Raw genomic sequence first — 13,338 nt, forward strand, 5'->3', positions numbered from 1 at the left:
AGCAATGAGTGTTGCCTTGACCCTAGTACTTGACCCTTGCCCTTGTACCCCAGTTTTATATTTCATAGAATATCCTTGCATTGTCAGCTACTTCAAATTCTGTTAGGAAATGGTCGCTAGAATGTATATAATATAATATGAAAAAGGGGACCAACGAGGAGGTATTGTGTGAGATGGGTCTTGAGGGAGGGATAGAATGCCTGCCAATATGGGGAAGGAAGTCAGAGGTGGGAAAGTATGGGTCAGATTCACAGAGTAGTGAATGGTCTTACGTGACGTCACCTAAGCCTAGAGGGACTCTAAGGAAACAAGCCAGAAAGGTAAGGTTGACTGGTAGAAACATGTTTATCTGACATGGTTTGAAATTACTCCTGAAAGATGTCCACTTTTAATTTTTGCAAGAGTAGTTTGTCCTTGACTCTTCAATATTTGAGCTCTGATTGTACAAATAATTCAGACAAGAATGAACCAGTGAAGATGTCTGTAATTTTCCCAGACATTTCATGCCTTTGTTAGTAGTATTTGTTCATTCTTTTCCTGTTGATTTTACTCAGTTCTCTGTGCTCTGCTTGCTCCCTTACCTACTTTTTTCCACATGGGTGATAAAGCCCCGAGGATTTAGTTTTTCTCCATTTACTCCACTTTCCTACAATAGCAAAATATTTGTAACCCCACCACTAATATCCTTGCCAAAATGGACTTTTCCGGACTTTCTCTGGAGTTCATGACTGTTCTTTCTCTTTCAGCATTGGTATTTCTCCAGTGGAATATCAGTACATGGTCTGCGCATGAAGATCATGCAGATTAATAATTGTTATTGGGCATATTACACATTTGCTAGCCTGTGATTAATTGTGATTTTTTTCTGGCTAACATTTCAAATGCATTTGGCTACTAAACAAGAAAACATTAAAAAAAATTCATTCGCAATGATATTTGAAGCTAATTTAAATCATGTTCTTAATGATTCTGGATTATTTAAATACTGATGAATACATTCTTGATTAATGAAACACAGGTGTGTGATTTTACTATTACTTCTGCTTATATGTATTTATAAACATTTGATTTCAAAAGGAAATGGTAAGGGCCCTGCTATGGTGTTTCTTTTGCTTTTCATTAGCTTTATACTCAGATAAAAACAATGTATAAAAGGGCTGTAAATTACCTACCCAAAGTATTACTTTCTTAATTTATCTTATGAGCAGTCAGAATAGGCTACTGAACTTTGTGTTGGGTGGGTTGAAATGCTCTGTAGGAGAAAGTCTTGCTATGGAGTTTGAGAAAGAAATATATATATATTTTATATATTTTGCTTTTTGAATATCAGTGTTACACATTCAGGCGTGTGCAAGCTTAATGCTTCGCTTGTCTGTATCATTTTCTCCTGGAATGACAGCTTAACAGTTTTCCTGGTTGGATTGTGTTAAAATCTTTAAAGGCTACATTCACTAAAACATATGTCCAATGTTTGGGCAGCCAAAATCTGTGCAGTCATTTTAACAGAGTATAACTTAGCAATCCTGCTATTACCACAGATATCTTATTGTCATTTCTACATTAAAATATCCTCAGTTTGGAGTCTACTATTTCATAGTTAAATTGTGGGATGTGCTGAAGTATACTTTTGCCTATCTTAAAAATGGAGCTAGCTAAGAAAGCAATAGCTTCAGTAAATCACAGGAGGACATACTTAATATAATGAAATTATTTTATAATAGGTTTTTATCTAATTAACTTTTCTGGAGCATCTGCCATATTCTGAGCATCGTACTAGGTATCCTGCATAGAGAACTTGAAGTGATAGCCATTTGTAATGACGTCTGGGTAGAAGAAGTACTACAGGAACACATCATGGAACAGTCAGACCAGGAACAAGGCATTGCCAGGGTTCCATCAGAACAGAGGTGTCTTGATCTGTCTGCTGTAGGCAACCTTGCTGAGTGTTCGGTATTGAAATTCTGATAACTCCTCTTATGATAGGCTGCCGCTGGTGCCCTGGGGGAGAGGATGGCTAACTGAAATAGTGAGAAAGTGAGACTCCATGAGAGAAATCCAGGGCCAACCAGTACTAACGGACTTAGCAGCCACAGGCTATTTTACTCCTCCTAGCCTTTCAGAATTGCTTTTAAAGTTTTCTTGACAAATCTTCTGGAGCCATAGGGAACAAAGCCCTTTTGTTGAGAGGTAGGGGATACAGAGAACAGTTATTCACAGCCCTGGTCTTTAATTGGCTTAGCTTTCCCTGGTGCCATTTGTTGCCTCTAACTCACTGGTGCTCCATCTGCCTGAGGCCAGAATCCTGGAGCAGGTCTTAGTGGCAGAAAGTTGAAGAAGCAGATACTGGAAAATCCAGCCTTACGTGATCTTTCCTGGCTCTGATAGGTTTAGCTTTTCATATTGAAAAGTTGTTTAAACTCCTTTAAATTTTTTTCAAGTGGTGAAATAGGTTTATCTCAGAAGAAAACTTGAAACTTTAAACATTTCTTCTAAAGAAAATGAATTTTAAAGTATTATTACTATTTATATTTATGGTTATTTTAAAAAGGTTAACAGCTGTCCCTGTTGAAAGGCACCATATTGGTGTTTACTAAATATATCAAAATACTAAATTTGGCTAGCAGTATGACTTGGCAGTTGTGTACCATTGTGCTTAAATGTATGAAAATTAAGTGCCTGTTAAAGTTGACAAAAAACATGCAATTTAATCAGAATATCTAATTGAATCACAAAGAATAGCGTAACACTGTCCAATTTTCTAGATTTGTAATGATCTCATCAGAGTATTAGCAAAGTGTTAATAATTTCCAAAAGTATAGAAAAAACCAATCATCATAAATTCTAGTAAATTAAAACTGCAAATGATAAAAAAGAACATACCAAGTTGAATTTATTTATATCTTACAAAATTATTGAAATGCATTTATAGACTAATCTTTAATAATATATGCTAATTCTTTGATGATAAGACTTTGACAATATCAACGTGACTTCTAAATTTTGGCAATTTTCAGAATTTTGATGTAATTTTATTTTACACATTTTAATACTTTTCAGATGTCAGAGTTGATTTTAGGAAGCAAAAATGAAACTTAGGTGCTTTCCAAATTAAATTAAGTAATCAATCTAAAATGGTCAGCTCACAGCCTAGCACATAGCAACTTGCAGGACAACCAGTTGTTTATGATTACCATTATTTCTGTCTCTTCTCTTCTTGCCACACTGTCTCCCTCTGGTTTGTATACCATAATAATTTCCATAAACTCACAGTGTTATTACTTTTTGTTGTGTCTACCCTTTAGCTCTTGGTGTTTTAGAAATTTCTAGAATTTCTTCTGTAACTGTCAGCATAACTCCTGATCTAAGAACATGCATGTACATAATACACATATGGAGGTGCTGAAGAATTCTGTTTCCTCCTATACTAATAGCTGATTTACCGTGCTGTCTAGGATCCAACAGTTTGAGGGTCAGGAGGTGAGCTGGATATAATCCTGACATGGAGCATATCACACAGAGACTGACAAGGGAAGGCTGAATCCCTGTGTTTTTAGTGTGCCTATTTGCTGCTGGAGTTTAGGACCTTAGGGTTTCCTTGTATGTGAAGCTACTCCAAAATGCCATTAAAAAAACCCCAAAACACATTGTTAACGTTTTTTGAGGAGATTATGACTACAACATAGCAAGTACTTGTTGCCTTCACCATTAATTCAAGGGCTTTACCTTTATTTATGACTTATTGAGAATACTTTCAATAATATAAAAATACTTTTTACATAAAGTGAAATACAAAAGCCTTTTCCCAACAATTCCTTCACTGTCACTCTTTAGGAGGAACAAGTTTTGGTAGTTCGGAATAAATCCCTCCAGACTGTTTACACAAGTTGACTCAGTACATACAGCTAGTTTTATTGGTGTCCCACTGCTGTGGTAATTGGGTTTTTTTATTTGTTTTTTTGTCTTTTGTAAAAATGAAGTTATATTGCTCTGCAGTTTGCTGATTTTACCAATTAATTTACCATAGGCCTCTTTCCATGTCCTCAGTCTTTTTCATGACTGTATAATACCCAACTGTATTGCTATAGCTTGGTTTATCTAGACTTTCTCCTGCTGAAGGACACTCAGATGGTCTCTGGACTTGGAGATTTTTGTTCTGGCTACATCTGTGCTTAGTTTCCCACTACATTCTGCAGGATTTAGGAAGCCAGGCTGTCTGCCCTGGTTGGTTATCAGCCTCCAGGGATCATTCTGAAGGCTGTCATTTGATCTTGCATGGGACTCAGCTCAAATAAAAAACACCAAATCTGTTGTGTGGAGGTCTAAGGTAACAGTAGCATTTTTATAGAAGTGTCTCATTTCTACCTCCTGGAGATTTGAGATGCATCCTCTAGCTGGGATGGATTTTAACGAGGTCATCTCTGGACACTTAGGCATTGGCAGATTTCTGAGTTTCAGAGCAATAAGAAAGGTTTAATTGTCAAATCTGTTTCTTCTCATTGGTAGATCAGCATTGCTTTGAGAACACATTTGTTTTTCCATGATCGTGGACTGTTTTTGTCTTTGTATATTCCTAACCAGGTGCGTTGAAATTTGTGACTTTTGTAAATGGCATAATTAATCACGGTCATAAAATCCAAGTAGCAGTATCCCAAGGTTAGCATTTCACTGGGGGTGGGGATGGTATTCATTAAGGTGTCCATAAAATTTTATGTTCTTAAGTCACTATTTACTCAGTATATACAATAACTTATTTTTATCATGGCTATTGGCCATATCTTAGGGTTTAACATCTGCTGACTGAAATGGTTGCATACTTTTAAGATTTTAAACTCTAATTGCTTAGAATGAAGGAAATCTTTTAGCTTATGTACATATTTTTGCTTGGAAGATCTTATTTCATATTCGCAAAATATTAATGTAGAATTTAAGAAAGTTGTTATCAAATTATTAGACGTGTAGAGGAAAATTACCCCTTTGGTAACATGTAATTATTCAACGTATTTTAAGCAGTAACTTGCTGTTGATTTTAATATTTTTTACCTTCCAACACAGCTGGCATCCTGCTATGATATCATAGCTATTCTTTTTGATTTATTATTGTACAGAGTATATCATGCTGTGTGAACAACCACAGTGAGCCGGTATTGAGAATATATCTTTATTGTTAGTGACATTTCCTATGTTAAAATAGAGTTGTGGTCGTTAACCAGGTTTTAATGCACAGGGACAGAAATGGTTATAACGCTTTTACTTCTGCAGGGATTTCTTCCTGCTCAGTTTCCTTAAATATCTAGGAGCTTGAGTTTTTCCTGCAGTGCAGCTTTTATATGCTATTTTTGTGTTTTCCTTTTCCACAAAATAATATTTTCAAAGGCTATTTATTTATATTGCAAATATACCCCAAAATGAACCAAAAAAAATCACTTTGATTCCTAAAGCAATATGAAGAAAAAATGATTTTGAGATGACAGTGTGAAATACAGTAATTATGTTTGTAACACAAAAGTATTTTATAATGGAATGCATTTTTGATGACAAGATTACAAATCTCATTTTTCTTTGGTAGTAGGATTAGAAACTATATTGAAAAATTTTGTAACAATGCAAGTACCAAATGACTGTCCAGTGTGAGAGAGTTTTAACTTCCTTGGCATAAAATTGTATTATTAATTTTAAATTATTTATTGGACTGAAATCAGTTGTTTTTATTCCTTAATCAAAACTGCCATCGTATGCTTGAAAACATGTATTCTCTTCAACATCAGATTTCCCCTTTCTTTTCCAGTCTGTGATCAAAACAGGGCGACTGCTAATCAGTCACGAGGCTCCCTTGACAGGCGGCTTTGCATCGGAGATCAGCTCTACGGTTCAGGTAGAGTCACTTCTTGGCACTGATTTTAACATTTGTGCGATGGTACTTGCCAATTCCAAGAAAAAGTTACTTATCACGATACATGCACTTTTTTGGAAATGCATGTTTTCTATTTGACTCCACTGTCCTTTAGTTAGTTAGTGGTCTAATTACATCTTCTGGAAAAGAAATCTTGAAGTAATAAAAACTGAAATTTTTATAGGAAGAAGAAAGTTTGAAGTGAGTTTACAAAACAAATGTAAGTTCTGTCTGCTAGGATAACAGGAAATGAAAACTTTTAAATGAATGTGGTATTTCTCTTTTGATAAAACTTAAGCTTTTTATGCAATATGTTGATTTTCACAGCATTCACCTTAAAAAAGATGAATCTGTCAAAAGGTAATAATATAAATTCAATAAATAATTTCAAAAATCAGTAATTAATTTAATTAGTTTAATTAATAATCATATTATGTTATGCTATTAGCCACGCTTTAGAAATGGTTTAAAGCCTTCTTTTTTAAAAAAAACTCAGTTAAACTGCAGCAAATTTTCCCATATACTGCTTTATGGAGGAGTTTTCTTTAAAATATTTGTTTGCATTTATCTCACAGATAGGAAATTAAGATGATTTAAATAAGTTTCATTTTTCCGAGTTTTTTAAATTAAAAATTGAATAACGATTTTAAATATAAAGTATATGCTTTTTAAATTCAGAATATCTTTACAGTTTGCAAACATTTTACTTCTCTTTACTGGTGTTCAGATGATTCTGTTGTTAAGATACATGTAAGCTGAGAATTCCTTTAAGTGTATGTGGTTTAAAATTTTGATATAAAGTTATGATATATGAATAATGATAAGTTGTTATAGGTTAAGCTTTTAACCAGTAAACAATGATTTCTACCAATAAATTATTTTTAAGTGCAAATTGATGACATTGTAAGCACTTTGAAATTAAATGAAGCAAATTTAAACAAATGTTTATAAAACTAGATTGACATAATCTATAATTTATAGTAAAAAATTATACTGCTATTTTTATATGTTATATATTGTCACTAACGGAATTAAGAAAAGCAAATATTTGAGTTTGCAGATTTGTTTTTTTATTTATTATATAAATTAAAATTTGAGGCATACTGTTGCTTATCATTATATAACATGAGTGCCTGGTATTGTACATTTTATTCATTGAGTAACATAATGTACTAACTTTGTAAAAAAATGGGGGTGCAAGAACAAATCACCCTAAAACCAATATGCTATTTCAAGTCAGAGGCAAAACTGGAAAAAGAAACTGGAATTTTCTGACTCCTAGTCAATATGTAGTCCACTAAATCATTTGAAATGCTTGTGACTTGCTAATAGAATCTTGATCTAATAGCATTATTCATTTTGCTCACTGAATTCCATAGTGTTATCTCAAAAATTTCATTTTTAAATATAAAAAGAAAACAAGTACAACGCAGAATTAGACATTATCTCTTGTGAAGTTCACTTTCTCTAAGTGTGCTTAAGCTTGATCTCCATAAATTATTAGTAAGCTGCAGTAAGTGTAACATTTTTCAGACTGGAAAGGAATTAGAAAGATCACCTAATTTAGTGTCTGTCGGTCTTGAATAACGTGTGGACTTGTGTTCCCAGAAAAATGTCAGGTCTCAAGAATACATTTGTGAATTTCAGTTTGAGGACCATCGTATCATGAGTTAAACAAAGTCATTGCAAAAAGCTAACACGAACAAGATCATAACCGCTGTGTTAAGACCAGATCCTGAAATTACTTGATAATAATTGGTGGTAAAAGTTGTGAATGAGATTATCCAAAATATAATTATATTTGTATCATAACATGAAGACAACAAAACAAGACACCTTGTAACCCTCTCAGACTCCCAAGAATATGCCCATAGGTGTCTGCAGTCTACAGTCTGAGAAATCATGGCCTCATCTGACCCTATCCCTTTTACACACTCGTGTTTGTCATCCAGAGTGCATTTCACTTACCCAGTTTAAAAAGAGAGTGGAAGATCTGGAGCTAGGACAGGAGTCTGGAGCAAATGTTGAGTGTGTGCATATGCACTGTTTATTCAAGGTTTCCCCGAATCCCAGGAGGAAGATAGAAGTTTTAAATTTATTATAAAATGTTCTGTTTTCCATGTTAAAATCATTCAACCAACCAACCACAAAATGAATTAAGGCAATGATGTAGAGGGGTCTGCATTTGATGTTTTGGGGAATTAGTATTTAGATTTAGTAGTATGAGGATGAATTTGAAAATACAGGTGTTTTTGCTTATTCACATTTTATTTGCACAAATGGAAAGTATGAAAAATGAATTTTAATAAAATATATCAACATAATGTCCCCAAATGTTTGCCGATTGTGGCTTTTATGTACTGATAAGAGAGGGGGAATAAAGACACCTTGAGAGGTTTTGTTGTTGTTGGCAATAAGATTTGCATATAATTTGCATATAATTTGCATGTCTGAATGATAAAATCTACTTTTCCGTAATTGTTTCACGCACATATGCAGCTAAATGCAGTGTACTATATTGAGCATCTTTTTTTATGGGAGGCCTCGTTCCCTGTTACAAGTGAAACCTACATCCTGTTACCAGGGCCTTGGATGATTTAAACTGAAATTACTTAAGTGTGACATGCACTTACTTTCACCACTTGGAATGATTCATATTTCCATATTTCTTTTTGTCGTATAAACTACAATGTAAGGTTAAAAAAAAGACAAAGCAGGGTTAAGATATTGAAGGCCAATTTTCTGGGACAGCAGGGAAAAGGTACACAGAGAACTTTTCATTGTTGTCTTGGAAAACAAGTCTGAAACTATGGATGAGAATGATCTATAAATTTTGAGCACTATTGATTAAAATACTGAGTTATTCTCATTGTTTTATCAACGAATGTAAATTTTATGTAAAAGTGAGCACACACACACACACACACACACACACATCTGCTCCACAAGCACTAGTTTGTGGAAGATCTCCGGTACTTCAAAAGGTCATGGTTAATCTTATACAAAATTGCTCTTAATATTATAGTATTTTCAGAGAATGAGGATTAACAATAAAACTACTGTTTTTAAATATGTTCAAATCTGAGAGCACCATTTTGTTTCCCTTACATTTTGAATTATTACCCATATTAAAAATAAAAAATATTGAAGGCAATATAGCACTTTAGAATATTCTTTTAAGTGTATGGTCGGTATTTTTAGATAGAAAAATTAGATCATACTATATAAAATTGAATATCAACAGAACATTTTTTTCTGCTAGGTATAGGAAGTATATTGCTGGCATTACTATTAAGGGTTTTTTGTTGTTGTTCTACAGATAAAATATGAAAAGAATGAATATGAAATGTATTCATACTTTATTTACATAACTTTTCAATTTACGGCAGATGCTCTTCCATCATACAAGGAATTCATTGTCCACATCTTAAGTTTGTTCGTGCCTGTTGCCTCTTTTTCATAAAGAAAATTTTATTTTATTAAAAAAGTATTCATTGTTAACAGCCTTAGTATGAAGTAATGTTAAACTCACAGAAGTGACTAAACATAACATTTTTAGAACATGTTTGTCAATAGCTTCTTCGTGAAATTTATATGAATGCTTACGGAAATCAAAACCAATGCATCGAATCTAAGAACTGCTTTGCATTCCTATTGGATTTAATTTGGATGTTAACTAAGAGGCAGAACAAACTGAGGTCTGGTGTATTTGGCTTCCCCGCTGGGGAAGATTTCTTGGTCCATCATCCAAAGCTTCCCTGTCTCTTCCCATCTAATTTTACATTCCCATCTGTTCTCACTTTGGGGGTGAAGGAACTTTTTCCTTCTTTCATTTGACACATACTGAAACTTGGAGATGTGCTACTTTTAGGGAGGTATGCGTTCCATTGTGCACCCTGATTTGTAGAAAAGCACAAAGACAACAGTTTAGGTGGTTCATTGACCTCACAGTGTAGTTTGAGCAAAGATTTCATTGTTTCAGAGAATTATATAAATTAATTATGTGTGATGTTTGTATTCCTCAGCTTCATGTAACCCCAGGTTAAAAAAAAAAAATCATTCCTTTGCAAAAAGAAATGTGTTAACCTTATCCACTTTAATATTCCTCTAATTAATTTATATTATATGCTCTAGAATGCAATGTTCAAAATAGGCATTATTTATTTAAATATTAAGGCCAAGTAATTTATGGCATTTGAGTAGCTTTAAATAGTATAATTTCTTTAGCCTTGTAGAAACCAACCTTTATTATTAATTTCTAACACATTCCCATCATGATGAAATAAATCTTGACTCTGATAGGCTTGTGATAATTTTTTTCTTCTGGATTCAATGCTTAATATGGGCGCCAAAAATTTTAGGGATTGGGGTTGGCTTAAAGGTTTGAATTTTTTTTTTTTTTTAACACATGGAAGCAATAAGTCTGCAATAAAGAGTCCAATTGGAGAGGATGGTAAGTTTCCATACCATTGTTCCATCCTTTCTGTGCGGTCTCTTTTCCTAGAATAAGAACTCAGAAATCGTGCATACTGACATATATTTTTAAGGTAATCATATTCTAATAGTTTGAGAGGATTTTTATAGGGTTTACACAAATCACTGTGTAAAAGGAAACTTTCATGATTTCAAATAAAGGAATTTTTCTTTTCTTACTGTTTCATGCTAGAAAGGATTATACAGAAGGATTTTTTAAAATAAACTTGTTATTACTACCAAATTTATGAACACTCTGTTTAAAAACATCAATCTGAAGAGGGAAAAACTCCTAAATGGTCTTGAGTTTTTATCATTGTGGAAAATGTTATGTTATATTAAAATTATGATGTTAAAAAGTAAGAGTTATCAGAGAAAGCTGTCAGAGTAGTAATTTGATGAATAGTTTATTGCAATTTTATAATCTTAATTTTTTAATTTATATTTTTAACCAATGATGCATTTGCCAACAACAACGGATATAACATCCAGGAGAAATGTACTTCTGCATTAAAATCTATTTAGATGGAGCCAGAGCATCAGAAAAGCAGTTTAACATAGAGTATTCAGATATAGGATGGCCTTCTTTAACATGGAACTTTGCCTGGAAGCCTGTTCAGTGTTCAGCAAACAGTTTCTATGGCCATAGATGTGAACCAAAGACTAAATCTTTCCAGGGATACATCACGGCCGGGGCCACTGCTTCACTATTTGTAGTCATAACCAGGTTACATGTGGTGGTCCTCCTCCTTCCCCTGATCATGCCAGTGTCTCTTTCTCCTTTGCTCAGTAGTATAAATGTGGCCAAGGCTCCATCTTTAGCCCTCCTCTCCCTATTCTTTCTTGGGCAGTCCCAACCTTTGGGTGGCTATTCTTGAAACTTTCAAATTTGAAATCCTTCAGGACTTATTCTGCCTTTTGAGTGTTAGACTAAAAATTTCAACTTCATGCTAGTTTTGTTAGTGATAAGAAATTTGTATGATAAAATGGTGTATGTGTAAGGATTTTTAACATGAGACTGAGAAAAGGTGGGCATTAGCACATGGATATCCTCCAGTTTCTGGAAATCAGCTTATCTCAAAATGAACTCTTATTTTTCCTCAACTCTTTTGGGACCTTTTATTTTTTTTATTTATTTATTTTTTTTAAAACGTTTATTCATTTTTAAGACAGAAAGAGACAGAGCATGAACGGGGTAAAGTCAGAGAAAGAGGGAGACACGGAATCCGAAACAGGCTCCAGGCTCTGAGCTGTCAGCACAGAGCCCGACGCGGGGCTGGAACTCATGGACCGCGACGCGGGGCTGGAACTCATGGACGAGCTGAAGTCGGACGCCCAACCAACTGAGCCACCCAGGCACCCCTTTCAGGACCTTTTAAATTGTCTTGTTATTTATCTCTGCCCCTCAGCCTCTCACATCTTATCAGATTACTATTTACTGTTTTCTTAAAACACATCAAATTTTGTGCATCCTCTGTTTGAACACCTCCAATAGGTCTTCTTGGGCTATAGAAGTAAGATCTTTATGTTGACACTGAAGATCTTCATCTGCCCAAACCAATGTTTCCAGTAATATCTCTCACATCTTTATGTGACTCCAATGTACTGTCCTACTGGCCACTTCCTGAATGATAATTCTTGCAACCACACTTTATTGAGTGCTTTGGGCACAGCCTTAATTTGGGCATTTCATTCAAGAAATGGAGTTCTTGTTTTGTGACACAAATTTAGTAGCAAAAATAGATGCTAAACAGATAGTTATTCAACGGTACATGATTAGATAGAGAAATATTCTGAGGACTATGGGATTATAAAAAATTTACTCACCCAACCCATATTCAAGCTGAGTCAACTCTTGGAGGATGAGTATGACCCCGTGAGTGAAGGTCAGTGGTGGTTCTAGGCAGAAGGAATACGGAGGCAGGAAAAATATTTGATTTTCTAGCAATTTCAGTGGTTTGGTTATGGTTGAAGAGTAGTATATGAGGCTATAGCACCAGGTAAGGGTCAAGAAGTTGGTATGGTTTAGACCCTAAAGAATCTTATATGTAATACTAAGGAATTTGTTTTTGCATGGAGGAAAAAGATGACAGAGTAGAGCCAGCTCCCATAGATAATAAATTTCAGTTCTCCTATATAATTTATTTAAAACACACCTCACAAATTTCCTGGCAAGTAGGAAATACAGCTCTTCCTTAACTTTATGGGGTTATGTCCCAATAAACGCACTGTAAGCTGAAAATATTGTAACTGAAAAATGCATTTAATATACCTAACCTGCCGAACATCATAGCTTAGCCTAGCCTAACTTAAATATGCTCAGAACACTTATATTAGTCTGCAGCTGGGCATGATCATCACACACATAGTCGATTTTGTAACAAAGTATTCAATATCTCATGTAACTAACTTATTGAGTACTGTGCTGAAAGTGCAAACTAGAATGTTTCTAAGTGTATGGGTTGTTCCCCTTCGTGATTCCTGGCCAACTGGGAGCTGCAGCTCGCAGCCCTGCCCAGCATCAGGAGGAATATTGTACCACTAGCCCAGAAAAATATCACAATCCAAAATTCAAAGTATAGTTTCTATTGAAGGTGTATCACTTTCACACCATTCATAAAGTTGAAAAAGTGCAAATTCAACCATGATAAGTTGGGGACCATCTGTAGTAGTAAAATGGTGGTCACAATTACTTTCATTATTTAATGTAAAAGGTCATAATAGGATTTTAAGCAGGAATTAACTTAGAAGGATTTGCAATTTAGAAAGGAAAGACTCTTTGGCACTTGTGTTGAGGACGTATGGTGAGGGCTGAGACAGGAAGTCACAGAGATTAACAAAGGAACTATTTGAGTAATTTAAATGAAAGATTTGAGGGTCTTCTAATCAAGGGCATGAGAGTGGTGTTGTAGAGAAAGGTGAATTTTAAAACGGGGAATTTGAAAGAGACTTGTTGACTGATGAGACACGAGCAG

The 13,338-nt window shown here is 34.4% G+C and overlaps 1 protein-coding gene across 5 annotated transcripts in view; it reads left to right on the top strand.

Moving 5' to 3' along the window:
- Window positions 1–13,338, top strand: part of BCKDHB (branched chain keto acid dehydrogenase E1 subunit beta) — a 203,337-nt gene that overhangs the window by 133,313 nt on the left and 56,686 nt on the right. For all 5 annotated transcript variants that reach the window (XR_007462762.1, XR_007462764.1, XR_007462763.1 and 2 more), the window contains one exon: window positions 5,786–5,872. Coding sequence is in view for 2 of the 5 variants with exons in the window: in XM_049653936.1 (XP_049509893.1) it covers window positions 5,786–5,872 (87 nt within the window). In the remaining 3 variants the exon portion in view is untranslated. Of the gene's footprint in view, window positions 1–5,785; window positions 5,873–13,338 lie in introns of those variants that run through there.

This window comes from Panthera uncia, assembly GCF_023721935.1.
Source record: "Panthera uncia isolate 11264 chromosome B2 unlocalized genomic scaffold, Puncia_PCG_1.0 HiC_scaffold_24, whole genome shotgun sequence".
Lineage (NCBI taxonomy): Eukaryota > Metazoa > Chordata > Mammalia > Carnivora > Felidae > Panthera > Panthera uncia.